The sequence below is a fragment of the Mesoplodon densirostris genome, chromosome 1, assembly GCF_025265405.1.
Source record: "Mesoplodon densirostris isolate mMesDen1 chromosome 1, mMesDen1 primary haplotype, whole genome shotgun sequence".
NCBI classification, from domain to species: domain Eukaryota; kingdom Metazoa; phylum Chordata; class Mammalia; order Artiodactyla; family Ziphiidae; genus Mesoplodon; species Mesoplodon densirostris.
In genome coordinates, this window is record NC_082661.1 from 63,844,368 (window position 1) to 63,871,824 (window position 27,457).

Sequence of the window (27,457 nt, forward strand, 5' to 3'; positions counted from 1 at the left end):
GTCATAGATTAGTTGACCATAGGTGTGTGGGTTTATCTCTGGGCTTTCTATCTTGTTCCATTGATCTGTATTTCTGTTTTTGTGCCAGTATCATATTGTCCTGATTACTTTAGCTTTGTAGTATAGTCTGAAGTCAGGGAGTCTGATTCCTCCAGTTCTGTTTTTTTCTCTCAAGACTGCTTTGGCTATTCAGGGTCTTTTGTGTCTCCATACAAATTTAAAAATTTTTTGTTCTAGTTCCATAAAAAACGTCATTGGTAATTTGATAGGGATTGCATTGAATCTGTAGATTGCTTTGGGTAGTATAGTCATTTTCACAATATTGATTCTTCCAATCCAAGAACATGGTATATCTCTCTATCTGTTGGTATGATATTTAATTTCTTTCATCAGTGTCTTATAGTTTTCTGCATACAGGTCTTTTGTCTCCCTAGGTAGGTTTATTCCTAGGTATCTTATTCTTTCTGTTGCAGTGGTAAATGGAAGTGTTTCCTTAGTTTCTCTTTCAGATCTTTCATCATTAGTGTATAGGAATGCAAGAGACTTCTGTGCATTAATTTTGTATCCTGCAACTTTACCAGATTCATTGATTAGCTCTAGTAGTTTTCTGGTAGCCTTTTTAGGATTCTCTATGTATAGTATCGTGACATCTGCAAACAGTGACAGTTTTACTTCTTCTTTTCCAATTTGTATTCCTTTTATTTCTTTTTCTTCTCTGATTGCCCTGGCTAGGACTTCCAAAGCTATGTTGAATAATACTGGTGAGAGTGGACATCCTTGTCTTGTTCCTGATCTTAGAGGAAGTGCTTTCAGTTTTTCACCATTGAGAACAATGTTTGCTATGGGTGTGTCATATATGGCCTTTATTATGTTGAGGTAAGTTCCCTCTATGCCCACTTTCTGGAGAGTTTTGATCATAAATGGGTGCTGAATTTTGTTAAAAGCTTTTTCTGCATCTATTGAGATGATCATATGCTTTTTCTTCTTCAGTTTGTTAATATGGTGTATCACATGGATTGACTTGCGTATATTGAAGAATCCTTGCAGAACTGGGATAAATCCCACTTGATCATGGTGTATGATCCTTTTAATGTGTTGTTGGATTCTGTTTGCTAGTATTTTGTTGAGGATTTTTGCATCTATATTCATCAGTGATATATTTCTGTAATTTTCTTTCTTTGCCAGGTAGAGTAATCTTGGCTGTAGGTTCTTTCCTTTCATCACTTTAAGTATATCATGCCACTCCCTTCTGGCTTGTAGAGTTTCTGCTGAGAAATCAGCTGTTAACCTTATGGGAGTTCCCTTGTATGTTATTTGTCATTTTTCCCTTGCTGCTGTCAGTAATTTTTCTGTGTCTTTAATTTTTGCCAATTTGTTTACTATGTGTCTCATCATGTTTCTCCTTGGGTTTATCCTGCCTGGGAGTCTCTGTGCTTCCTGGACTTGGGTGGCTATTCCTTTCCCATGTTAGGGAAGTTTTCGACTATAATCTCTTCATATATTTTCTCGGGTCCTTTCTCTCTCTCTTCTCCTTCTGGAACCCCTATAATGTGAATGTTATTGCATTTATTAATGTTGTCCCAGTGGTCTCTTAGGCTGTTTTCATTTCTTTTCATTCTTTTTTCTTTCTTCTGTTCTGTGGCAGTGAATTCCACCATTCTGTCTTCCAGGTCACTTATCCGTTCTCCTGCCTCAGTTATTCTGGTATTGGTTGTTTCTAGTTCCTTTTTCATTTCAGTTATTGTATTGTTTATATCTGTTTGTTCTTTAATTCTTCTACGTCTTTGTTAAACATTTCTTGCATCCTCTCGATCTTTGCCTCCATTCTTTTTCCGAGGTCCTGGATCATCTTCACTATCATTATTCTGAATTCTTTTCAGGAAGGTTACCTATCTACACTTCATTTAGTTGTTTTTCTGGAGTTTTATCTTGTTCCTTCATCTAGTACGTAGCTCTCTGCCTTTTCATCTTGTCTGTCTTTCTGTGAATGTGGTTTTTGTTCCACAGGCTGCAGGATTGTAGTTCTTCTTGCTTCTGCTGTCTGCCCTCTGGTGGATGAGGCTGTCTTAGAGGGTTTTGCAAGTTTCCTGATGGGAGGGACTGGTGGTGGGTAGAGCTGGCTGTTGCTGTGGTGGGGAGAGCTCAGTAAAACTTTAATCCGGTTGTCTGCTGATGGGAGGGGCTGGGTTCCCTCCCTGTTGGTTGTTTGGCCTGAGGCGACCCAGCACTGGAGCCTACCCAGGCTCTTTGCTGGGTCTGAAGGCAGACTCTGGGAGGGCTCATGCCAAGGAGTACTTCCCAGAACTGCTGCCAGTGTCCTTGTCCTCATGGTGAGACACAGCCACCCCCCGCCTCTGCAGGAGACCCTCCAACACTAGCAGGTAGGTCTAGTTCAGTCTCCTGTGGGGTCACTGCTCCTTCCCCTGGGTCCCGATACGCACACTATTTTGTGTGTGGCCTCCAAGAGTGGGGTCTCTTTCCCCTGTTGCTGTTGAAGTCCTGCAGTCAAATCCTGCTAGCCTTCAAAGGCTGGTTCTCTGGGAATTCCTCCTCCTGTTGCTGGACCCCGAGGTTGGGAAGCGTGACTTGGGGCTCAGAACCTTCACTCCAGTGGGTGGACTTCTGTGGTATAAGTATTCTCCAGTTTGTGAGTCACCCACCCAGCAGTTACGGGATTTGATTTTATTGTGATTGCAACCCTCCTTCTATCTCATTGTGGCTTCTCCTTTGTCTTTGGATGTGGGATATCTTTTTTGGTGAGTTCCAGTGTCTTCCTGTCAGTTATTTTCAGCAGTTAGTTGTGATTCCGGTGCTCTCTCGAGGGGGAGTGAGAGCATGTCCTTCTATTCTGCCATCTTGAACCAGTCCTCCCATTTTAACGACTTTTAAGTGTACAACTCAGTGGCACTCTTGAGTTCACAGTGTTGTATAACATGCAAACATTTCCAAAACTTTTTCAGCACTCACAACAGAAAGTGTAACTATCAAGCAGTAACTGCTTACTCTTCCAACCCTCCCGGGCTCCCTACTGTTTTACTTTGTGTCTCTATGTATTTGCATCATTTATACAACATAGATACGTCATGTAAGGGGAAACATACAATACTTGTCCTCTCTGTCTGGCTTATTTCACTTAGCATAATGTATTCAAGGTTCATTCATGATGTAGAATGTATCAGAAGTTCATTCCTTATTATAGCTGAATAATATTCTGTATTTATGTATCACATTTTGTTTATCCGTTTGTCATTGATGTCATCATCGATAGGCACTTGGATTGTTCTCCCTTTTAGCTGTTGTGAATAATGCTGCTGTGAATATTGGCATACAAGTATTTGAGTCCTTGTCATTTTTTCTTTAATTTCTTTAGCAGTGTTTTGCAGTTTTCAGTGTACAAGTCTTTTGCCTTAGTTAATTCTTAAGTATTTTAATTTTTTTGATGCTATTTTAAATGGAATTTTCTTAATTTCTTTCTCAGATTGTTCATTGCTAGCATATAGAAATATAACTGATTTTTAAAAAATTAATTTATGTATTTTTGGCTGTGTTGGGTCTTCGTTGCTGCACGTGGGCTTTGTCTAGTTGTGGGGAGCAGAGGCTACTCTTCGTTGCATTGCGCAGGCTTCTCACTGTAGTGGCATTTCTTGTTGCAGAGAATGGGCTTCAGTAGTTGCGGTGCACAGGCTTAGTTGCTCTGCAGCATGTGGGATCTTCCCAGACCAGGGCTTGAACCCGTGTCCCCTGCTTTGGCAGGCGGATTCTTAACCACTGCACAACCAGGGAAGTCCCCTAATGTTCATTTCTTACATGGGTAATTTGAGTCCTCTTTTTTTCTTAGTTATACTAACTAAATGTTTGTCAGTTTTTGATGATCTTTTCCAAGAAACAAAGTTACTTTCTATGAGTTCAACCTTTTAAAATTTATTAAGCCTTTTTTTTGTGGCCAAACGTGGTCTGAGTATTCCATGTGCACTTGAGAAGAATGTGTATTCTGCTGTTTTTAACTGGAATGTTCTCTATATGTTTGGTAGGACTAATCTGTTAATAGTGTAGTTCAAGTTCTCTATTTCCCTCTTGATCTTCTGTCCACTTGTTCTATCCATTATTGAAATTGGGGTATTGTATTTCTGACTATTTTTGTAGGACTTTTCATTTTTCCCTTTAGTTCTATCAATTTTGTATTATATATTTTGGGGCTCTGTTGTTAAGTGTGTATATGTTCTCAGTTTTTTTTTAATCTTGGTGGGGTACACCTTTTACCAATATATAATATCCTAATACCCTTTGCCTTTTGTAAACATTTAAAAATTTAAAGTCTTTTTTGTTTCGCAGTATTATAGCCACTCTTGCTCTGTTTTTGTTACCTTGTTTTTTTGGCCTCACTGTGTGGCATGCACAATCTTAGTTCCCTGACCAGGGATTGAACCTGTGCCCCCTGCAGTGGAAGCATGGAGTGTTAACCACTTGACTGCCAGGGAGCTCCCCCCTTTTGGTTACTTTTTGCTTGGAGTATCTTTTCTCATGCTTTTACTTTTAACCTCTTAGTGTTCTTGCATCTAAAGTGAGGTCTCTAAGAAAGAGTATATAGATGGATCATGTTTTTAAAATTCTGAAGTTTAAAAATTTTTAATATAGTCTGTTAATCTCTGCTTTTCAGGAGGAGAATTTGATGGATTCATTTTTAAAGTAATTACTGATAAAGGAGACTTTACTTATGCCATTTATCTATTTCTTTTCCTTATGTTTTACATGCTTTTGTTCCTCATTTTCTCAGTGACTTCCTCTTTTTTATGTTTTGTTTTGTTGTAATATACCATTTAATTCCTTTTTTCTCCATTTTCTTTGTTTTTTAAAGTTATTTTTTTAGTTGCTACCTTAGGGATACAATTAACATCTTGAACTTAAAACACCCTAGTTTGACAACCAGCTTAGTTTCAATCATGTACAAATACTCTACTCTTGACATCTCTGTCTCATCTCCTTTATATTGTTATTGGTACAGGTTACATCTTTATACATTGTGTGCCCTTTAAGGTAGATTTATAATTACTGTTTTATGCTTTTGTATATGCATTATTAACTAATTGCTTTCTACCTTCAAACAGTATTATATCACTTCACATAGAATGTAAGAATCTTAAAACAGTAATTGCCTGTTCCCCTCCCCATTCTTTGTGCTGTTTTTGTTATATATTTTATTTCTATATATGTTTTAAACCCCATAATACATTGCTAGTATTTTTTCTTTAAACAATTGTCTTTTTTTTGGCCACGAGGCATGTGGGATCTTAACTCCCCAACCAGGGATTGAACCCGCACCCCCTGTGTTAGAAGGTGAAGTCTTAACCATTGGACTACCAGGGAAGTCCCAAACAATTGTCTTTAGAAAAAAATTAACAAAGAAATCTTATTGCACCTTTTTTGCCATTCTTCATTCTTTTGTGCAGTTTCATGTTTCCATTTGGTATTGTTTTTCTTTTGCCTGCAGAGTACTCTGTAGTTTTTTGTACTGTTAAGTCTTTTGTCAGTAAACTTTGAGCTCTTGTCTGAGAAAGTCTTTATTTCACCTTCATTTTAGAAAGATTTTCACTGTGTATAGAATTCTAAGTTGGTAGTTTTGTTTTAGCACTTTTAAGATGTTACATTGTCTTTCAGCTTGCATCATTTATGAGAATTGTATTACATTTTTATCTTTGTTCTTCCATATATTATGTGTTTTTTCTTTAGCTGCTTTAAAATTTTATTTCTGCTTTTAATGAGTTTGCATATGGTATGCCTTGGTGTGGTTATCTTCATTGTTATCTTGCTTGGGGTTTATTGAGATTCTTGGATATGTTATTCCTAGCTTTCATAAAATTGAAAAACAAAATTCAGCCATTATTTCCTCAAGTACTTTTTCTCTCCTCCCTATTCTCTTACCCCTGCTTCTTGCTGGGACTTCCATGTATGTCAGACTTCTTGGTACTGTACTATAGGTCACTTTAGTGTAATAGTTCCCTGGACTGTGATGACAAAGTACCACAAGCTAGGTGGTTAGAATGATAGAAATTTATTCTCTTAGAGTTCTGGAGATTAGAGTTCTATAATCAAGGCGTTGGCCAAACCATGTTCCCTCTGAAACCTTTAAGGGAGCATCCTTTCTTAACTCTTAAAACCTCTCATAGACCCAGGTGTTGCTTGGCTTGTGGAATTATAACCCCAATCTCTGCCTCAGTCTTCACACGGCCATCTCCTTTTTGTGTCTGTATATCTATGAGTCTTCACATGGCATTATCCGTGTGTGTGTGTGTGTATGTGTGTGTCTAAATATCCCTTTTCTTATGAGGACATCAGTCATATTGGATTAAGGCCCACCCTAATGACCTGATCTTAACTTCATTAAATCTGCAAAGACCGTATTTCCAACTAAAGTCACATTTATGATACTGAGGGTTAAGACTTCAACGTATCTTTTTTTGATGGGGGAGGGAGGGGACACAATTCAAACCATAACACCAGAGCTTTTTTTTTCCTTACTGTTTTTGTTCTTTTTTCTCTTGGTGCTTCATTTTGGTTAATCTGGTTGTTCTTCAAGTCCACTAATTTTTGCAATGTCTAATCACTGCTAATCTCATTCAGTGTATTTTTTATTTCAGATATTGTATTTTTCATCTCTAGAAGTTTCATTTGGTACACTCATGATCCTCCCTGATATATACATATACACACACATATAAGCACATTAATAATGTATGTAAATATATTAAAACATAAAAACATACTAATATATAGACATGTTTTTTGTTTCATTATGTTCATATTTTCTTTTAAATCCTTGAGCATATTTAAAATATGAAATCTGTTTTAAAGTCATTATCTACTAATTTCATCATCTTTATCATTTATTGGTCTGTTTCTATTGATTTTTTTTTTCTGATTCTTTGAGTGTTTAGTAGTTTTTGATTGGATACCAGATAATGTGAATTATACATTGTTGAATTCTGGATTTTGTTCTAGTCTTTTAAAGATTACTACTTTGAATCACTCCCTGGTCTGTATTATTTCTGTAACTTGTATGTATTTCTAAAACTTTTTTTCTTATTGCATGCATTATTAATACTTTGTTTAAGTGTTTCTTTCTTTCTTTGAGGGCAGAGAATGTATTTTGCATTTTACTGTGTAGGCCTGTGCCTGACATACTTGGGTATTGGTGATAAAAAGTAGACTAGAGTGATCTTTCTAGTATGCATTTCTTATTACTTGTTATTACTCCTTTAAGCGTTTCAGTGAGTCTTACTGCCCTTTGGTTAAAGTTCAGATTTTTGGCCCTTGCTTGCCTCTGTAATTTATATCTTGTTACCTTCTTTAAATCTCTTCCTTTTACTTCCTCACATCTTCACCTCTGCCAAAAAAAGAGATAGCAAGTAGGTAAACATAAACATAACACACAAACACACAAAACCATCCTTTCTTTAACCATACTCAGCTATTTTCATTTCCTCCAGGTATACAGGCATACTTTGTTTCATTGTACTTTGCTTTATTGTGCTTTGCAGATAATCGCGTTTTATACAAATTGAAGGTTTGTGGCAACTTTGTATTGAGCAGGTCTGTCAGTGCCATTTTTCTAACGGTATTTGCTTGCTTCACGTCTTTGTGTCACACTTTAATTCTTCAATATTTCAAACTTCCATTATTATTATATTTGTAATGGTGATCTGTGATCAATGATCTCTGATGATACTACTGTAATTGTTTTGGAGTGCCACAAACCATATAAGATGGCAAACTTAATCGATAAATACTGTGTGTGTTCTGACTGCTTCAACTGGCTATTCTCCCATCTCTCTCCATCTTCTCCTGCCACCCTATTTCCTGAGACACAACAGTATTGAAATTAGGCCAATTAATAACCCTACAGTGGCCTCTAAATATTCAAGGAAAATGAGTCACACATCTCTCACTTTAAATCAAAATCTAGAAATGATTAAGCTTAGTGAGGAAGGCACGTCAAAAGCCAAGCAAGATAGGCTGAAAGCTAGGTCTTTTGCACCAAACAGTTAGCCAGGTTGTAAAAGCAAAGGATAAGTTCTTGAAGGAAATTAAAAGTGCTACTCCACTGAACACATGAATGATAAGAAAGCAAAACAGCCTTTTTACTGATAAGGAGAAAGTTTTAGTGGTCTGGATAGAAGATCAAACTAGCCACAGTATTCTTTTAAGCCAAAGCCTAATTCACAGCAAGACCCTAATAACTCTCTTCAGTTCTGTGAAGGCTGAGGTGAGGAAGCTGCAGAAGAAAAGTTGGAAGCGAGCAGAGGTTGGTTCATGAGATTTAAGGAAAGAAGCCATATCATAAAAGTGCAAGGTGAGTACAGAGGAGAAGTCAGTGCCTGGCTTCAAAGGACAGGCTGACTCTTTTGTTAGGGGTTAATGCAGCTGGTGACTTTGTTGAAGCCAGTGCTTATTTACCATTCTGAAAATCCTAGGGCCCTTAAGAATGATGCTAAATCTACTCTGCTTGTGCTCTGTAAATGAAACCACAAAGCCTAGATGGCAGCACATCTGTTTACAACATGATTTACTGACTTTTTTTTTTTTTTGCGGTACGCGGGCCTCTCACTGTTGTGGCCTCTCCCGTTGTGGAGCACAGGCTCTGGACGCACAGGCTCAGCGGCCATGGCTCACGGGCCTAGCCACTCCACGGCATGTGGGATCTTCCCGGACCGGGGCACGAACCCCTGTCCCCTGCATCGGCAGGCGGACTCTCAACCACTGCGCCACCAGGGAAGCCCGATTTACTGACTTTTTAAGCCCACTGTTGAGACCTATTGCTTAGGAAGAAAAAGGTTCCTTTCAAAGTACTGCTCAGAGATAATGTACCTGGTCACCCAAGAGCTCTGATGGAGATGTACCATGAGATTAATGTTTTTTGTTGTTGTTTGTTTTATAAATTTATTTATTTATTTTTTGCTGTGTTGGGTCTTTGTTGCTGTGCATGGGCTTTCTGTAGTTGTGGCGAGCGGGGGCTACTCTTTGTTGCAGTGCGCGGGCTTTTCATTTCAGTGGCTTCTCTTGTTGCAGAGCACAGGCTCTAGGCGTGCGGGCTTCAGTAGTTGGGGCAGATGGGCTCAGTAGTTGTGGCTCGTGGGCTCTAGAGTGCAGGCTCAGTAGTTGTGGTGCACGGGCTTACTTGCTCCATGACATGTGGGATCTTCCCGGACCAGGGATCGAACCCGTGTCCCCTGCATTGGCAGGCGATTCTTAACCACTGCGCCACCAGGGAAGTCCCTGAGATTAATGTTGTTTTCATGCCTGCTAACACAACATCCATTCTGCAGCCCATTGATCCAGGAGGCATTTCAACTTTCAAGTTTTACTATTTAAGAAATACATTTTGTAAGGCTATGTAGCTGCCTTAGGTAGTGATTCCTCTGAGGCAGCTGGGCAAAGTAAATTGAAAACCTTCTTGCAAGAATTCACCATTGTAGATGCGATGAAGAACATTTGTGATTCTTGGGAACATATCAAAATATCAACATTAACAGGATTTTAGAAGAAATTGATTACAACCCTCATGAATGACTTTGAGGGGTTCAAGACTTCACTGGAGGAAGTAACTGCAGATTAGAAATAGCAAGAAAACTAGAATTCAACGTAGAGTATGAAAATGTGACTGAATTACATCTGTGATAAAACTTTAATGGATAAGGAGTTGTTTCTTATGGATGAACAAAGAAAGTGGTTTCTTCCGATGGAATCTACTCCTGGTGAAAATGCTGTGAAGACTGTTGAAGTGGCAACAAAAGATTTAGAATATTACATAAACTTAATTGTTAAAGCAGTGTCAGGGTTTGAAAGTAATTGACTCCAATTTTGACAGAAGTAGGGTAAAATGCTACAGAGAAATCATCCGTGGAAGGAAGAGTCAGTCAATGTAGCAAAAAAAACTTCATTGTTGTCTTATTATATGAAACTGCCACGGCCACCCCAGCCTTCAACCACCACCTCGATCAGTCAGCAGCCGTCAACATGGAGGCAAGACCCTCCACCAGCAAAAAGATTATGACTTGCTGCTGAAGGCTCAGATGATACAATAAGTATTTTTAGCAATTAGCAATAAAATAAAGTTTTTAATTAAGGTATGCATATAGTTTTTTAGACATACTGCTATTGCATACTTAATAGACTACAGTATAATGTAAACATAACTTTTTTATATGCACTAGAAAACCAAAAAATTTGTGTGGCTTGCTTTATTGTGATATTCGCTTTATTGTGGTGGTCTGGAACTCAACCTGCAATATCTCTGAGGTATGCCTGTAGTGTATTTCTCTGTCTTCATACATTTGCATTTGCTCTCTCTCTGACAAACGTTTATTGGCTAACTTCTGTTCGTTTCTACCTCCATTCCAGTTTAAATGTCACTTTTTAAGGGAAACCTTTTGTGACCCCTGTCCCCCTCCCTCCACCAAGGCCCTTAAATACGTTCCCAGGAGAGCATTCATCATATGATATTATAACTGCTTGTTTACTTTTGTCTTGTTTGATACCCCACTAGACTCAGTGAGGCCAGTGAATGCATATACAGTTTACTCAAGTGTATCTGTGATATGAAGTTTTATATTCCATGCAGTCTGTCCTCAGTGTACTGAACATTTTTAAGTTTTAGAACATGAAGCAGTTTCTGCATTGAGATACCTTCTGAGATCTTTTAGACCACTTTTTAGAAGCTGTTTTATTTTTTATTCTGAGCTATTCAACTTTATAGGAAAAAAAGAATCAATAAACTTTAAACAATAGTCTTCCTTTAAAGATGTCTATTTGTAATTACTGTGGCCCAGTCAAGCCACTGAAGTTCTGAACTGCCACTGTTATTAATTTAAACTGTGGGAATGGATCAGGGAATCTATGATTTAAGAAAAAGTCAGTCTTTTTCAGTCAAAATATAAGGAGAAATATGCATTTAAATCTGTCATGTGTATTAGGGTCTTGATAAGCTCTTTTTGATAGACCAGGTTTTTCTTTTAAACATGCAATGACAAAACATTAAAATGTATGTACTAATCTTTGTCCATCAGTGCCTCTCACTGAATATATAAATACTTCCATAGTTTATTCTAATCTCAGTAGTTTACATACCTTTACTTCCTAATTTCCGTGTATCTGCATAATCATTCTATTTGTTTTTTTACAAAATTTATTGTATTAGTTTTTGGATAGTGCTGTCAAGATAGACTGTCTCTAGTGTTCCCAGTTTTTGCTGTTCTATAGAGAAAATTGATGTTCTCAGTTTTGCTCTTGATATTTTCAGCTCTGCCATTGTCATTTCAGTCAATTTCTCATTTTATTCTTCTTATATAAATTGTTTTTTAAAATTCTTCTAGGGTATGCCATGAAAAGCAATGTTTTCATTTTTACTAAAATGAAATTCACATTAAATTCATTCTTTTAAAGGGTACAAATCAGTGGTTTTAGTATACTTACAAGGTTGGCAACCATTACCACTATCAAATTAGAAACATTTTCATTAAACCAAAAAGAAACCATATACTCATTAGCAGTCATTCCTCTTTGCCCCCAGCCCCTGGTAGCCACTAATTTACTTTGTCTGTCTGTCTATTCTGCTTATTTTGGACATTTCATATAAGTAGAATTACATAGTATGTGGTCTTTTGTGTATGATTTTTTTCACTTAGCACAGTGTTTTCAAGGTTCATGCATGCTGTAACATGTATCAGTTCTTTATGGCTACATGATATTTATACTAAATTTTGTTTATCCACTCATTGATTAGTGGACATTTGAATTGTTTCCACTTTTTGGATATTATGAATAATGCTGCTGTGAACATTTGTTTGCAAGTTTTTCTGTGAACATATGTTTTCACTTCTCTTGGGTATATGCTGATTCCTTAATTCTTTGAGGAACTGCCAAACTTTAGTAATTTTCTTGATAATTTTTACTTAGACAGTTTAGTAGGCGAGTGAAGATTACAATTCCAGGATTCATTACTTCCTTCCTGTAAGAACTGAGTTACTGTAATGTTCTTATAAAGAACATTTCATAGACTTGTTTATTGAATGTCTTCAGAAATGTCTCTGTTAAATGTATCCTGCCTAAGGATGAAGTTAGTTTTCATGTTTTGTAGAGATACTTTAATTTTTCATTACCAAATTGAAAGGTCTGTTAATAGTCCATTGGGCCATAGGCATACCTAAGTTTTCATAGATTTTACAATACATTTTAATTGTTAATATATTCTAATTGTTGAATTGCTTCTCTTACAGGGTTTTGACTCTGGGAGGAGGGCTACCTTATTTGGAGCACCTTAATCTCTCTGGTTGTCTTACTGTAACTGGTGCAGGCCTGCAGGATTTGGTTTCAGCATGTCCTTCTCTAAATGATGAATACTTTTACTACTGTGACAACATTAACGGTAATGCCTTTTAACAATGGGATAATTTTGGAGGAGTTGATTTAAAATTTTTTAACAGTTCTGAAAATTCTTAGGGTTTCTATTTTGTTTTCTAGATTTCTAATTATCAAACATTTTTACTTTCAGGTTTAGTCTGAAAGATAAGCTTTCTTATCTTTCTAAAGATAAGTTTTCTTTTGGAGAGATATCTCAACTATCCATTCTGCCAGATTTTAGAAATATGTCATAGTTTAATCAATCCAAAGTGACAAGTTTTTATAGAATTACTAAAATTCTTATAAAATTTTGGGAAATTCCTCTAGAGTGAAAGAGCACTCATTAACAATACAGAGTATTGCTGTTCTAGATACACCTAATTCTTAGGGATGATAGAGTCAGTTTTCTTGTAGGACAAGAAAACTTCATAATATAGTAGAAAAAGGAGGACTTTGGTAATGTGTACTCCTCAGGGACCCTGAATCTGGTTCCAAATAAATCTCTTGGAAGATTGAGGAGGATGGTGAGTGTGGTATTGGGAAGAGTCTGAGGTGCTTTAAATGTGATTAAAATTCCTATAGTATTATGGAGATTGAGCCCTGAACCTACTTTTAACAATCATCAGGTAAGCATTTCTTGATTTTTTTGTTTTGTTTTATTTTTTAAGCCTATTCCTGCCCTGCAATGGGACTGTTTAATGTGCTTTTTCAAAGCACCTTCAGTGCCCTGTTGGGCATTTGATAATCACTGGTAGAGACTGAAGTCCTGAAGCATAAAAAGCCACTCCTCAATTATTAGTAAGCAAGTCAACCTCATGTATTTATAATTGGAAAAAATTTACATGGTTCAGATTCTACTGTGTCTTTTTACATTATGTATTGTTATTTTTGAGAGTCCAGTTCATCTTAAGATCATGGGAAGATAAACGGAGTCTCTCAGGCAGAAAAATTGACAGACGTCAGCAAGACTAGAGGAATAGTATCTTCTTTAACGACATACCTGTAGGCAGAGAAGTTAGCAAATCTGCTGTTTCTCAGAGATTAGATTTTTCTTAAAATGCATATGAAGAGACAGGAGATGGCAGCTCTTTTGTTTCTTGAATCACATTGGTGATGCAGGAGATGACCTCCCATGTTCTTGAAATAGCAACACTAACTTCAAGCATTTCTTTACTCTCTGTTGCCTTTAGTGTATAAGAAGGAATGGGGAAAATTAATGTCATTTTAGTTGCAACCTGCTAAGTGTACAAAAGAAAGTGTGAGTGCTACAGTGCAGCACTTGCTTCTTTTGGGGATGCAATGAAGATATATATATATATATTTTTAATACACGGTTATGTCATTGTAGGTTCACTGTTGTACTTACTAAGGCTTATAGGATATATTATGAAAAGTAATCAGTAAGCAATTATTTTTTGTAAGAAAAACACCTTATTGGTAGGTTGCATTTGAATTGTCTACACTGATTTCAGCATAAGTTATGCTGGTGGGAATAAATCTCAGAACCTAATTTGTTATACTTATTTTGGGGTATATAGATGTTTTTGGATTGGTGGGGGGATTGGGTTTCACTTCATTTTTACCATCTGCCTACTACTTTTGTGTGTGTGTGTGTGTGTGTGTTTTTAAAAAACCTTCTTGAAATAATTTAGGTGTTGGGATAAAGTTAAATACTTAAAAACTTTTGCACTTTGTTAGTATGTTAGAATTCCTTTCATCTTGACTGGTTTTGAATATATAAATATTAAAGTGTTCCAAAGGAGCTGCTACATTCTTTTTGTTGAATGTTAAGATTTTTTTTGATAAATGAGTGGTAATTTTCAATAAATGAATTTTAATGAATATATCTGACTTTAAAATGTTTGAAAATAAATTGACCGTGCTTGTATAATCCAATACCAAGTCTCCTTTTACAGCTTCTTAAAGCATGATTTGGGGGAAATGGAAATCCTTTAAAGTTTACAGGGTGACTTGTCATGTGAACTTATGTTCCAGAGTTCCAGCCAGTTGCTCTTAAACCAATGCCCTGATACAATCTTTTCCTTAAAAGGCCATATGGACACTAGAAAGTGTTAGAATAAAGTTGCATTGTATCCAGTTTTGCAAGATGACATGGGATTCATCCAGTATCTTTTATTACAATTCAACTTGTACAATAAATACTTAGTGACTGTAAATATTTAGCTCCCTTTTTATTATTATTTTTATTATTTCTGAAAGTAGTCAATATTTTTATACATGTTCTTAAACTAATAGGGAGCATATTTAGGTGACACATTATATTTTAATATTTGAGAGTAACACTTAACTAAAAATGTATTTTGTCGAAAGAGAGTTTACATAGTTAACTACCAGGTTACTAACTAAAAGAAGTAAATGCTGATAAATAATATTCATTAACTAAAAAGTGATAAGTAAAACAAAATTTTCTATTTCCTGAACATTAACAGAGATTTTGGAGAAGATAAATTAGTAATCAGATATTCAAACAGTGTCTGCTGTGAGCAAGATACTGTACTAAGCATTAACATAAAATGCCATTTTTATTCTTCTTAATGATTCTTCATGACACTTAAATTTGTTATTTGATTGATAAAGTTAAGATTTAAGTATAAAAAAAGGCTCCTTAGCCATAACATTTAAAAAATTCCTTGTCATTTAGGAAGTGTTAGGTGGAATTGCCTAGTTTTAGAGCTCTGAAGAACATTTGAACAATGATAGCAAATAAACTTGTACTGATTTGCATTTCAATGTACGTTTAATTTATGAATTAAGATAGATTAGATCATAGTAGGTGACACAGTTTCAGATGATTTGCTCTCTTATGTTTCTAATTTAAGTTAAAGAGGAATTAAAGGTAAGTGAAGGTAAGTGCAGATATACGGCATAAGTAATATGCTTAAAATCTAGGAAAATCAAACCAGTAATAAAAATTTGGGAAAATAACAATAGCTACCATTATAGCTCTTCTTAACTAATATTTTAAAAAATGCTTTCTTACAAAATTTATTTTTACCATGCGTTTAAAGATTTTATTTAATGATTATGCAAATGTTATTTTTCTGTTTTATTATCCTTTACCGTAATTTAGCCCTCATCTATTATAACCATTGGGTTTATTATCTCATATCAAGATCGACATTTACTGGTGATAAGTCAAATGTTTACCTTTGAAATTCTGTGTCTGTGGAAGCACAGCTGTCTACTTGAGATACTTGGCAACCCAGCATATCGTAGTCATGTTTCTTTCCAATTCTACCTCACTTTTTCTGTTGCCTGTTTATTCTGTTGTCCATTTATTCCCTTTTCTAAATAGTCCTTCTGTGATGCTTAAGGGTCTTAACTGTTAACATTGCTTATGATTTCCATGCTTTGGAAATTGCTTTCTCCCCTGTTTTCTACAGTATGAAACTAACTTACAAACAGCGGTTGTCTTCACTTTTGCTTTGCCCTAGGCCTTCAACAAAATAAAACCCATTCATGGATGATATCACTTTTATGGATTTTTAGGATCAGTCACCTGGAATGTCATTCACCTTATGATGGGATTGTAGTTTTGAGGTAGTTAGTATTACAGTTGTTGGTTAAGTACAATTTATGCCCTTAGATTTCCATTGAAACTAAGATATTCTGGTGTGTATCTGAGAAAGGGAGCACATTTTATAGCAATATGAGCGTAAACTTTGTTTTGTGATGAATAAGGAGATGCTGACAGATATCAGGATAGGGTTACTTTCTACCTAATATAGGACACATATTTTTATTCCTACATTTTTCTTCTCATATTATCCCTACTTCCATCCCTTAGACTCTGAGAGCAAAAAGTGACTCAGGTCACCAGAGTGGAGACTGAGGATCTTGGGCCTCTGTTTTTTGGGGAGGTTGGTGAAAAACTGTGTGGTACAGGCATACCTCGGAGATATTGTGAGTTTGGTTCCCGACCACCATAATAAAGTGAATATTGCAATAAAGTGAGCCACGTGAATATTTTGGTTTCCCAGTGTACATAAAAGTTATGTTTGCACTGTACTGTAGTCTATTAAGTACAAAAGCATTGTCTAAGAAAAACAATGTACATACTTTAATTTAAAAATACTTTTTTGCTAAAAAATTTTAACCATCATCTGAGCCTTCAGTGAGTCATAGTAGTAACATCAAAGATCACTGATCACAGATGACCATAACAAATATAATAATAATGAAAACGCTTGAAATATTGTGAGAATTACCAAAATATGCCAGAGAGACAAGAAGTGAGCAAATGCTCTTGGAAAAATGGTGCCAATAGACTTGCTCAGTGCAAGGTTGCCACACACCTTTAGTTTGTAAAAAATGCAGTATCTGCAAAGTGCAATAAAGTGAAGCACAATTAAATGAAGTATGCCTGTGTTTGGAAAAATATGAATCTTTTGATTAGATTCCTTGATCTAGTTGGCTCCTTTGAGGCTCACATTTAATTTTCTCTCTTGAAAACCAGTAGCATACTTACTTTGATTGCTTTCAGCCATCGCTTATGATTTTTCCCTAGGCCACTGATTTCAGTATAAAATTTCTTCCTTAACCTTTCTGTCCTTTTAAAAATAGGAGTATAGACATTTTGAAGTATTGTAGGGAGTTTCAGTTTGGAATATTGTACCCAAGTCTCCATGTCTCTTTCCTCATACTTCTCCCTTCCAAAAAAGTTAGAATAGAATTATATACTGAGAAAATGATAGATATGTTTTTGCAAAAGCCACCAGTTTAAAGCGTTTCATCACAGGGACTGTGTCAGGGCAGGGCAATGATAGTGAGGTAGGAGATTGGCTCTTGGAGAAAGGCTCTACTAGGTGATTGGCAGGCAAAGCAGTAACCAGTGCAAGGGGTGAGGAAAGGCAAGCTAAGAAGGGAAGGTGGGGAATATCAGTTAAAGCTGAAAATGTATTCAAAGGGAGAACCAGGTCAAAGGTTGTCAGTGCGAGAAGATTTTCAAACCACTAGAGCATTTCTAATAAATATCTGATAATATGTACTAAGAAATTTCATTTTGACTCTTTGATTAAGATGACTAGCATTGTGTCTTAAGAGAAACTAGTCTTAACAAAAATGCTACTTTATGAATTTTAAGTATTTGACACATTTAACTTTTCATTTTCAAAATAGAATAGATTTTAATTTTGATTAAATAAAAAATAAGCTTGTGGTAATTCAATTTTATATTTGAAATGACTTAACTTTTATTATGGAACATTTTAAATATTTAAACATAATAATATAAAGAAGTTTTATGGATCATTGCCTTCAGCAGTTATAAACCTGTGGTCAATCTTTTTTGATATACTATTGCCCATTCTCATACCTGCTCCCTGTATCCCAGGCATTATATTACTTTAAAAGTTAAGCATAAGCATTTGAAAATAAATGAAATCGTAAGCTATTGCAGTTCCGCTATGCTTGTAAAGTTCATTAGTTTCTTTTCTTACTTAAAGATACATTATTATTTCCATTAGTGAAATATATGAATGCTATACTTCATTGATTATATATCCTAAGAAATTAGTCCTTTGTATTTTGTATATTGCCATTTCAGGAATACAAAAAAAAGTTAAATTCTGGTAAATAAGTGTGTTCTATGTGTTTATTTGCAAGTAGTTATTTTCTTATGTTGGTATTAGCATAATTGCCTTCTTTTGCAATGGATTGCTACTTCAAAAGACAAACAAAGCTAATTTAACATATTTTTCTAAGTTAAAGTCTTGATATCATTCCAGGGTACTATGATTTTTCAATTATAATCCATTTGATAAAATAAATATTATTTTCTATAATAAAAATATATTTCATGCACTTTTATGGTCCTTGCATATCAAAAATGCAAGTATTTTGGTTCTAATTGATGAAAGAATTAATTAACTTTGTTCATGGTGCAGACATACTGAAAGGCTTCAATATAGTTAAAATGTCTTTTTCCACATTTGCTCGCCTTTATGAAAACTGTGATTCATTCAGAGTACTTGACATTTGAATATGCGCCATGATATCTCTTTGATACTTTCTAATTCTCAGCTATGTTTCCTAATGGATCTTTTAATCTAGTGTCTGGGTAGCATAATGTGATTGGAATAAAATGTCAGTTATTCCACAAATGTATTATTACTTTTCTTTGTAATTGGATCATAATTTTTACTATGTCTTAGATATGTTTTTAATTATTCATTCATTACATATTTGATTCTGGAAGATAATTTCATCTAACCCTATCACATGACTTATTTTGGGTACAGATGTTAAATAACAATATGGCAAATATGTTAAGGCTGTATCTACATAGTTTATTTTTAACAAAAGTTTTGAATATAATATTTATTATAATTGCTCAATACTGGATTCTTTAGCTTATCTATTACAGATAAGGTTGTTTTTGCCTTAATTATATTTCTAGGAAAGATGTTCATGATACAAAAAATCCATTGTGAAGTTATCCTGGCAGTCTTGCTTCTGTGGGTTATCTCTTTTCTTCTTGGATTTTTTATTTTGTAAGATTGTTGCCAAAAAATTACTTCTTTTTATTCTTCTTTTTCATTTACCTATATTAGTTAAAGTCAAACTGCTGTTGGCGATTTTTGTGCTGAATAATTTTATACACTCGTGGGATTTTACTTATATGTTACAAATGTATTACTAGCTAAAAACAATAAGTGTTTTACTTCTTTCATTAGCAAGATTATTTTTGTGTGATAAGAAATTCCTCCTTTCACACTTTTCTGTTTTCATACAGGTCCTCATGCTGACACCGCCAGTGGATGCCAGAATTTGCAGTGTGGTTTTCGAGCCTGCTGCCGCTCTGGCGAATGACCCTTGACTTCTGACCTTTGTCTACTTCATTTAGCTGAGCAGGCTTCCTTTCATGCACTTTACTTATAGCACATTTCTTGTGTTAATCATCCCTTTTTGAGTGTGACTTGTTTTGGCCCCATTTCTTACAGCCTCGGAAATCTTAATTTACCAGTGAATTGTACAGTGTTGTTTCTCTTGCAAATCCTATTTTTGTTTTAGAAAGGGATTAGGTCTTTTCATAGGGTGAGAACAATTTTATCAGATTTCTTTTAAACTAAATATTTTGAAAAAAATGTCACTAATGCCATGCCATTTAAAGTATTTTTTAGATTATTTTGAGTTCTGAAGTCAATGGGTTATTGGTTCTCTTCATAGATAAACACTGTACCAAGCCTTGCAGATCGTTTCAGACATACATTTTTGAAGTTTTATTTTCAGAGACTGCAAATTTTGGAAACCAGTCTCTTTTCCATAATGTTTCCTTTATTTGAACAATTCTCAGAGGGCCAATTCAAACATATCCACATATAAGATTCTTTAAGATTATAAAATAAATTGGCTTCTTGGTGTTAGCTCAGGGAGCTGGCACAGCACCAATGTCTTTGTATTCGCTTTCTTCAAAGACCCCTGGTTCCCACCACTGTCCATAAATTGTCACATTTGGGGGAGGGGTTTTTAAAAGTTCCACAGTCATTTGAAGAAATGTATAAATAAAATCTACTTTGAGGACTTTACCAAGTAATGTCTTTTGTGTTTTGATTTTGTTGTAAATCTCAATCCAGGGTTACTTTACTGTGAAATAGGACGAAATAGGTCTTTTGAACTCCCATGAAATCATGACTCTGACAAATGAATAGTTCTAGACAGATACCTGATTTTATTGAGCTGAATTGTCTTTTTGAAATTTATTGTGCAGTAATCAGAATTTGAATTTGTAAGCTTATCTTCATTGCTGTTCGAAATAATTAGAATGGAGACCTGTTATTCAGAAAGGCACATACTGAGTCAATTTTATGTCATGCTATGTATAATTTATGTCATAAAAAAGAATAGCAGCATGCCATCTATTTTTATAAATATCTGTAAGGCTGTGGAAGAGGAGGTAATCTTGCAATTATGTTCTTTGTGGTCCCAGGTATTTTTTGTTTGTTTGTTTTATTGAGGAAGAGGAAGAGTAGGAAAGATATAAACTATAGATAGACAGATTTCAGTTCAGGCTAAGAGAAAACTATTTTACACAGAGTTGTCTAAAGATGAAGGAAGAAACATTTGATGAGAAAATAAATGAGAAGTCACTCTGCTTTTAAATTTAACTAACATTTGAACTATATATTGTGAGGGAAGATCACTTCTAAGGAAGGACATCTAATGACTCTGAAATTTCACTTTTCTCTAAGAGTTCTCTCATTTTGATTCCATTGCTGTTAACATTTGTGAAATACAAGATGGAACCCCTCAAGTTTCTTGTATGGAGGATAGGGCAGCTGTAGAAGCAGACCATCTTACCCTTTAAGTTTGTGTCTCTTAGCTTAAGTTCTCATGCCTCTTGTGGCACTACTGCGCCTAGCTGCCTCCTTTAAAAGTCTGGCCTAAGCACAAAGGAAAAAACGTTCTGGATTCCCTTAGAGAACTTGAGAGGAAATCTGAGTTTAGTGAACAGTTACAGGGTCAGAAGTTTTATTTTGTAGGTTGACTGTTTTGTCGTTACTGTACTTTTATTTCCTTAAGTGTTTAATAAAGTTTACTTGAAAAGTTGACATCAGGGACTATCTCAAGAAAACAAACTAAAATAAGTCTTCTGGAGTGACTCCTATCCAACTGCATGGTAAAATTAGTCATCTATAACCAGGTCCCAAGTCATCAAGTGAGTACTCAAGTTTATACCCATGTAATCAGAAAACAGTGTAATATTTGGGGAGTAAACTTTTTGATAATACTTAATGGAAAAAATCATGATTAAATGATATTTTGGGACTTGGCTTAAATGTTATTCTTCATAAATTAATTAATTTGAGCAGCTAATTTCCCAGGGGTTCCAGGTAATTGAGGTGCCCCCCTTTTGCCTTGTCCTGTGCTACTTGATGTTAGAAAACCATTAAATAGGACTTGGCAGTCTTGAATCAAACTGACTTCAACATGTGAGCACATTGCATGTGGAAACTCACTGTTTTTCTACCACCCCCACTACCCCCACCCATTTCATGGGGAGATGGCATAATCTGCATTTAATTTTTAAGTATTACTGCTGTTCCATTATTAAGGATAGTTAATGCTTTAAAATTTCTTCTAAATTTATTTTTCATTGAAATAGTTGATGTACAATATTATGTTAGTTTCAAGTGTACTGTGTAATGACCTGACACTTGCATACATTATGAAATGATCACTGTGGTAAGTCTGGTAACCATCTCTACTTATATAAAGTTATTACTGTATTATTGACCATATTCCTTCTGCTGTATATTACATCCCCATGATATATAACAGGGTTTGTACCTTTTAATCTCCTTCACCTATTTCCCCTACCCTCCTCCCTTCTTGCAACCACTGGTTTGTTTTCTGTATCTATGAGACTGTTTTTGTTTTGTTTTTTAGATTCCACATATAAGTAAAATCATGTCATATTTGTCTTTCTCTGACTTATTTCACTTAGTATCCTCTAGATCCATCCATGTTGTCTCAAGTGACAAGATTCTTTTTTAATGGCTGAGTAATATCATATATACTTGTATATATATATATGTATGTATCTTCTTTATCCATTTATCTTTCCATGGACTCTCAGGTTGCTTCCATCTTGTGGCTATTATAAATAATGCAAAATTTTATATTATTTATAACGTATTAAATTATAAATATACAATCAATATAATAACAATTATTAGTAATTATAAATATGCTAATTTTATAATAGATATAATTATAAAATTAATGGTAATTATATTTATATTAAAATTTATATTATTTATAATAATATAAATAATGCATCAGTGAAGACTGGAGTGCATATAACTTTTTGAATTAGTGTTTTTGTTTTCTTTGGATAAATACTCAGAAGTAAAATTGCTGACAGTTCTATTTTTAATTTTTTGAGGATTCTCCATACTGTTCTCCATAGGGGCTGCACCATTTGCAATCCCACCAGTAGTGCATGAGGGTTCACTTTTCTCCACATCTTTACCAACACTTGTTATTTGTTGTCTTTTTGTTGGCAGCCATTCTGACAGGTGTGAGGTGGTATCTCATTGTGGTTTTGATTTGCATTTCCCTGGTAATTAATGATGTTGAGCATATTTTTATGTGTCTGTTGTCCATCGGTTTGTCTTCTTTGGAAAAAATGTCTATTCAGGTCTGCTGCACCTTTTTTAATCTGGTTGTTTTTTTGATGTCAAGTTGTATGAGTTCTTTGTATATTTTGGATATTAACCCTTTGTCAAATATATCATTTGCAAATATCTTCTCCCATTCAGCAGGCTGCATTTTTGTTTTGTTGAGAGTTCTTTTTGTTTTTTTGCATGCAAAAGCTCTTTAGTTTGATGTAGCCCCATTTGCTTATTTTTGCTTTTATTGCCCTTGCCTGAGGAGACATATCCAAGCTATTGGTAAGACCAGTGTCAAAGAGCATACTGCCTGTGTTTTCTTCTGGGAGTTTTATGGTTTCGGGTCCTTACATTTAAGTCTTTAATTCATTTTGAGTTTATTTTTGTATTTGTTGTGAGAAAGTAGTCCAGTTTGATTCTTTTTTAATGTAGCTCTCCAGTTTTCCCAATACTGTTTATTGAAGAGGATGTCTTTTTCCCATTTATATTCTTGCCTCCTTTGTCATAGATTAATTGATCATGTAAGTGTGAATTTACTTCTGGATTCTATTCTGTTCCATTGATCTGTATGTGTGGTTTTTTTTTTTTTTTTTTTTTTTTTTTTTTTTTTTTTTTTTTTTTTTTGCGGTACACGGGCCTCTCACTGTTGTGGCCTCTCCCATTGTGGAGCACAGGCTCCGGATGTGCAGGCTCAGCAGCCATGGCTCACGGGCCCAGCCGCTCTGTGGCATGTGGGATCTTCCTGGACCGGGGCATGAACCCGTGTCCCCTGCATCAGCAGGCGGACTCTCAACCACTGCGCCACCAAGGAAGCCCCATGTGTGTGTGTTTTTTCATGCCAGCACCATACTGTTTTGATTACTGTAGATTTGTAGTATGGTTTGAAGTCAGGAAGCCTGATACCTCCAGCTTTGTTCTTCTTTCTCATGATTGTTTTGGCTGTTCAAGGTCTTTTGTGTTTCCATTCAAATTTAGGATTATTTGTTTAGTTTTGTGACAAATGCTATTGGTATTTTGACAGAGAGAGATAGCATTGAATGTAGTAGGGTCATTTTAACAATATTAATTCCTCCAATTCATGAGTGTGGTATATCTTTCTATTTGTGTTTTCTTCAGTTTCTTTCATCAGTGTCTTATAGTTTTCCAAGCTATACCCACCTTAAATGGATGTTGAATTTTGTCAAAAACTTTTTCTGCATCTCTTGAGGTGATCATATGATTTTTATTATTCAGTTTCTTAAGGTTATCACATTCATTGATTTGCAGATATTGAATCATCATTGCAATCCCTGGGATAAATTCCATTTGATCATGGTGTACGATTCTTTTAAGATATTGTTGAATTTGATTTGCTAATACTTTCTTGAGGATTTTTGCATCTATGTTCATCAGTGACATTGGCCTGTCATTTTGCATTTGTTGTCTTTGGTTTTGGTATCAGGGTGATGCTGTCCTTGTAGAATGAGTTCGGAAGCATTTTTCTCCTCTGCAGTTGTTTGGAATAGTTTGAGAAGGATGGATGTTAACTCCTCTTTAAGTTTTTGGTGGAATTCACCAGTGAAGCCATCTGGTCCTGGACTTCTGTTTGCTGGGAGTTTTTTTGGTTACTGATTCAATTTCATTACTGGTAATGGGTCTGTTCATATTTTCTGTTTCTTCCTAATTTAGTCATGGGAGATTGTACATTTCTAGGAATTTATTCCATTTCTTCTAGGTTGTCCATTTTATTGGCATATAATTGTTCTCAATATAATCTCTTATGATTCTTTGTGTTCCTGTGGTATTAGCTATAACTTCTCTTCTTTCATTTTTTATTTTATTTGGACTCTCTTTTTATGTTGATGAGTCTGGCTAAAGGTTTATCAATTTTGTTTATCTTTCAAAGAACCAATTCTTAGTTTCATTGATCTTTTCTATTGTTTTTTAGTCTCTATCATTTATTTTCCTCTGATCTTTATTATTTCTTCCTTTCTGCTAACTTTGGGTTTTGTTTGTTCTTCTTTTTCTAGTTCCTTTGGATATAAAGTTAAATTTTTATTTGAGATTTTTCTTGTTTCCTGAGGTGGGCTTGTATTGCTATAAACTTGCCTCTGAGAACTGCTTTTGCTGAGTTCCATAGACACTGGATCATTGTGTTTCCATTTTCATTTGTCTCCAGGTATTTTTTTAATTTCTTTTTTGATTTCTTCAGTGATCCATTGGATGTTTCGTAGCATATTGTTTAGCCTCCATGTGCTTGTGTGTGGGTTGTTTCGGGTTATTTTTTTGGTAGTTGATTTTTAGTCTTACAGCACTGTAGTTGGAAAAGATGCTTGATATGATTTCAGTCTTCTTAAATTTACTGAAACTTGTTTTGTGGCCTAGCACATGATCTATCCTGGAGAATGTTCCACGTGCACTTGAAAAGAAGTGTGTCGTGCTGCATTTGGATAGTATGTTCTCTATATATTTAAAATCCATCTAGTGTAATGTATCATTTAAGGCCAGTGTTTCCTTATTGCTTTTCTGTCTTGATGATCTGTTCATTGATGTGAGTGGGGTGTTAAAGGTTCCTTCTATTACTGTGTTACTGTCAGATTCTCCCTTTATGTTTGTTAATAATATTTGCTTCACCTTGTTAGGTGCTCCTTTGTTGGGTACATAGATATTTATAGCTGTTATGTCTTCTTGTTGGATTGACCCCTTTTATCATTGGGTAATATCCTTCTTTGTTTCTTATTATAGTCTTTGTTTTAAAGTCTATTTTGTCTGATATAAGTGTTGCTACCCTGTCTTTTCATTTCCTTTCACATGGAGTACCTTTTTACGTCCACTCTCAGTCTGTGTGTGTATTTAGGTCTGAAATAAGTCTCTTACAGGCAGCATATATATGGTTACTTTTTTGTTTGTTTATTTAAAAAAATCTGTTCAGCCACTCTAAGTCTTTTGACTGGAGTATTTGGTCCATTTACATTTAAAGTAATTGTTGATAGGTAATGTACTTTTTGCCATTTTGTTAATTGTTTTCTGGTTGTTTTGGTAGTTTGTTTCATTTCTTTTTTTCTTTTGTCTTCTTCCCTTGTGACTTGATGACTATCTTTAGTGTTATGTTTGGATTCCTTTCTCTTATTGTGTGTATTGATTATAGGTTTTTGGTTTTAGGTTACCATGAAGTAGGTAGGAAGATACATAGATAGGTATATGTGATTGTTTAATGTTGATCTTTTTTAGTTTGAATGCATTCTAACAACCCTGCATTTTTACCTCTCCACATTTAATGTTTTGATATCATATTTTACATTTTTGTTTTGTGTATTTTTTGACTACTTATTGTGGATATAGATAATTTTACTACTTTTGTTTTTTAATTTTACTACTAGCTTTATAAGTGGTTGATATACTACCTTATGGTATGTTTGCTTTTATTGATGAGACTTTTGCTTTTGTAATTTTCATATTTCTACTTGTGGCCTTTTTTTCTTTTTTTCCACTTAGGGAAGTCCTTTTAACATTTCTTGTAAAGCTGTTGTAGTGGTACTGAAGTCTTCTAGTTTTTGCTTATCTGTAAAGTTCTTTATCTCTCCTTCAAATCTGAAGGATAGTCTTGTCAGATAGAATATTCTTGGTTTAAAGTTTTTTTTTTTTTTTTTTCATCAGTTCTCTCCCTTCTGACCTACAGGGTTTCTGCTGAAAAGTCAGCTCATAGTCTTATGGGAGGTCCCTTGTATGTATCTAGTTGTTTTTCTCTTGCTGCTTTTAATATTCTCTCTATCTTTAATTTTTTGCCATTTTAATTATAATGTGTCTTGGTGTGGACCTCTTTGAGTTCATATTCTTTGAGACTCTCTGTTTCCTGGAACTGAATGTCTGTTTCTTTTCCCAGGTTAGGGAAGCTTTCAGCTATTATTTCTTCAAATAGGTTCTCTGCCCCTTTCTCTTCTCCTTCTGGATCCCCTATAGTGTGAATGTTAGTGCACTTGACGTTGTCTCAAAGGTTCTTAAACTTTCTCATTTTTTTAAATTCTTTTTTTTTTTTCAGCTTTGGTATTTCCACTACCCTGTCTTCCAGTTTACTGACTGTTCTCTGTATTTAATCTACTGATGATTCCTTCTAGTGTATTTTTTATTTTTATTGTATTCTTCACCTCTGTATTTTTTCTCTATAGTTTCTAACTCTGTTAAACTTCTCACTGTGTTCATCTATTCTTCTCCTGAGTTCATCGAGCATCTTATGATCATTATCTTGAATTCTTTATGGGTTAGATTGCTTATTTCCACTTTGGTTTGTCCTTCTTCTGGGGTTTTGTCTTTTTTCTTCATTCGGAACATATTCCTCTGTCTCTTCATTTTGCCTAATTCTCTGTTTATTTCTGTGTAACTAGTAGGTCACTTAGCTTTCATGATCTTGGAGAAGTGGCCTTCTGTCAGAGACATTTAATGGGGCCCAGCAGCACCCTCCCCTCTGCTCACTAGTGCTATATGTTCTAGGGGGTGTCCTCTTTGTGGGCTGTGTGGGCCCTTCTGTTGTGGTGGGGCTGACTACTTTGGGCGTGTGGTAGGTGGGGCTGGCCCCTGGCCCAGTTGGCTGCTGGGCCTTGCCTTGTGTGGTGGCTGCTGGCTCACTGGTTGTTGTGGCAAAGTCTACAATGGCAAGCTGCATGTCCCAGGGGGTCCTGGGGCTGGTGCTGGCTGCAGGGGCTGGGGGTACCTGGTGTTGGTGTTGGTCCAATACCAGGTGTGCTGTTAAGCCCCCTGAACTAATAGACTAGAGAGAGTACTCCAGAATGGTGCTTACCAGCACCAGTGTCCTAATGGTAGGATGAGCTCCCCAAAATGGCACCCCCAGTGTTTATGTCTGTGTGGGGAGCCCCAATTCCCTCCTACCTCTCAGGGAGTCTCTCCAGGGTCAGCAAGTTTGTCTGACCGAGATGTCTTTCAAATTACTGCTTCTT

The 27,457-nt window shown here is 35.3% G+C and overlaps 1 protein-coding gene across 1 annotated transcript in view; it reads left to right on the top strand.

The window, feature by feature from the left end:
- Positions 1 to 19,944, top strand: part of FBXL5 (F-box and leucine rich repeat protein 5) — a 49,765-nt gene extending 29,821 nt beyond the window's left edge. Inside the window, exons 10-11 of the mRNA XM_060085559.1 lie at positions 12,270 to 12,418; positions 19,148 to 19,944. Coding sequence (XP_059941542.1) covers positions 12,270 to 12,418; positions 19,148 to 19,224 — 226 coding nt within the window. The 3' untranslated portion in view covers positions 19,225 to 19,944. The remainder of the gene's footprint in view (positions 1 to 12,269; positions 12,419 to 19,147) is intronic.
- The last annotated feature ends 7,513 nt before the right edge of the window (positions 19,945 to 27,457 follow it).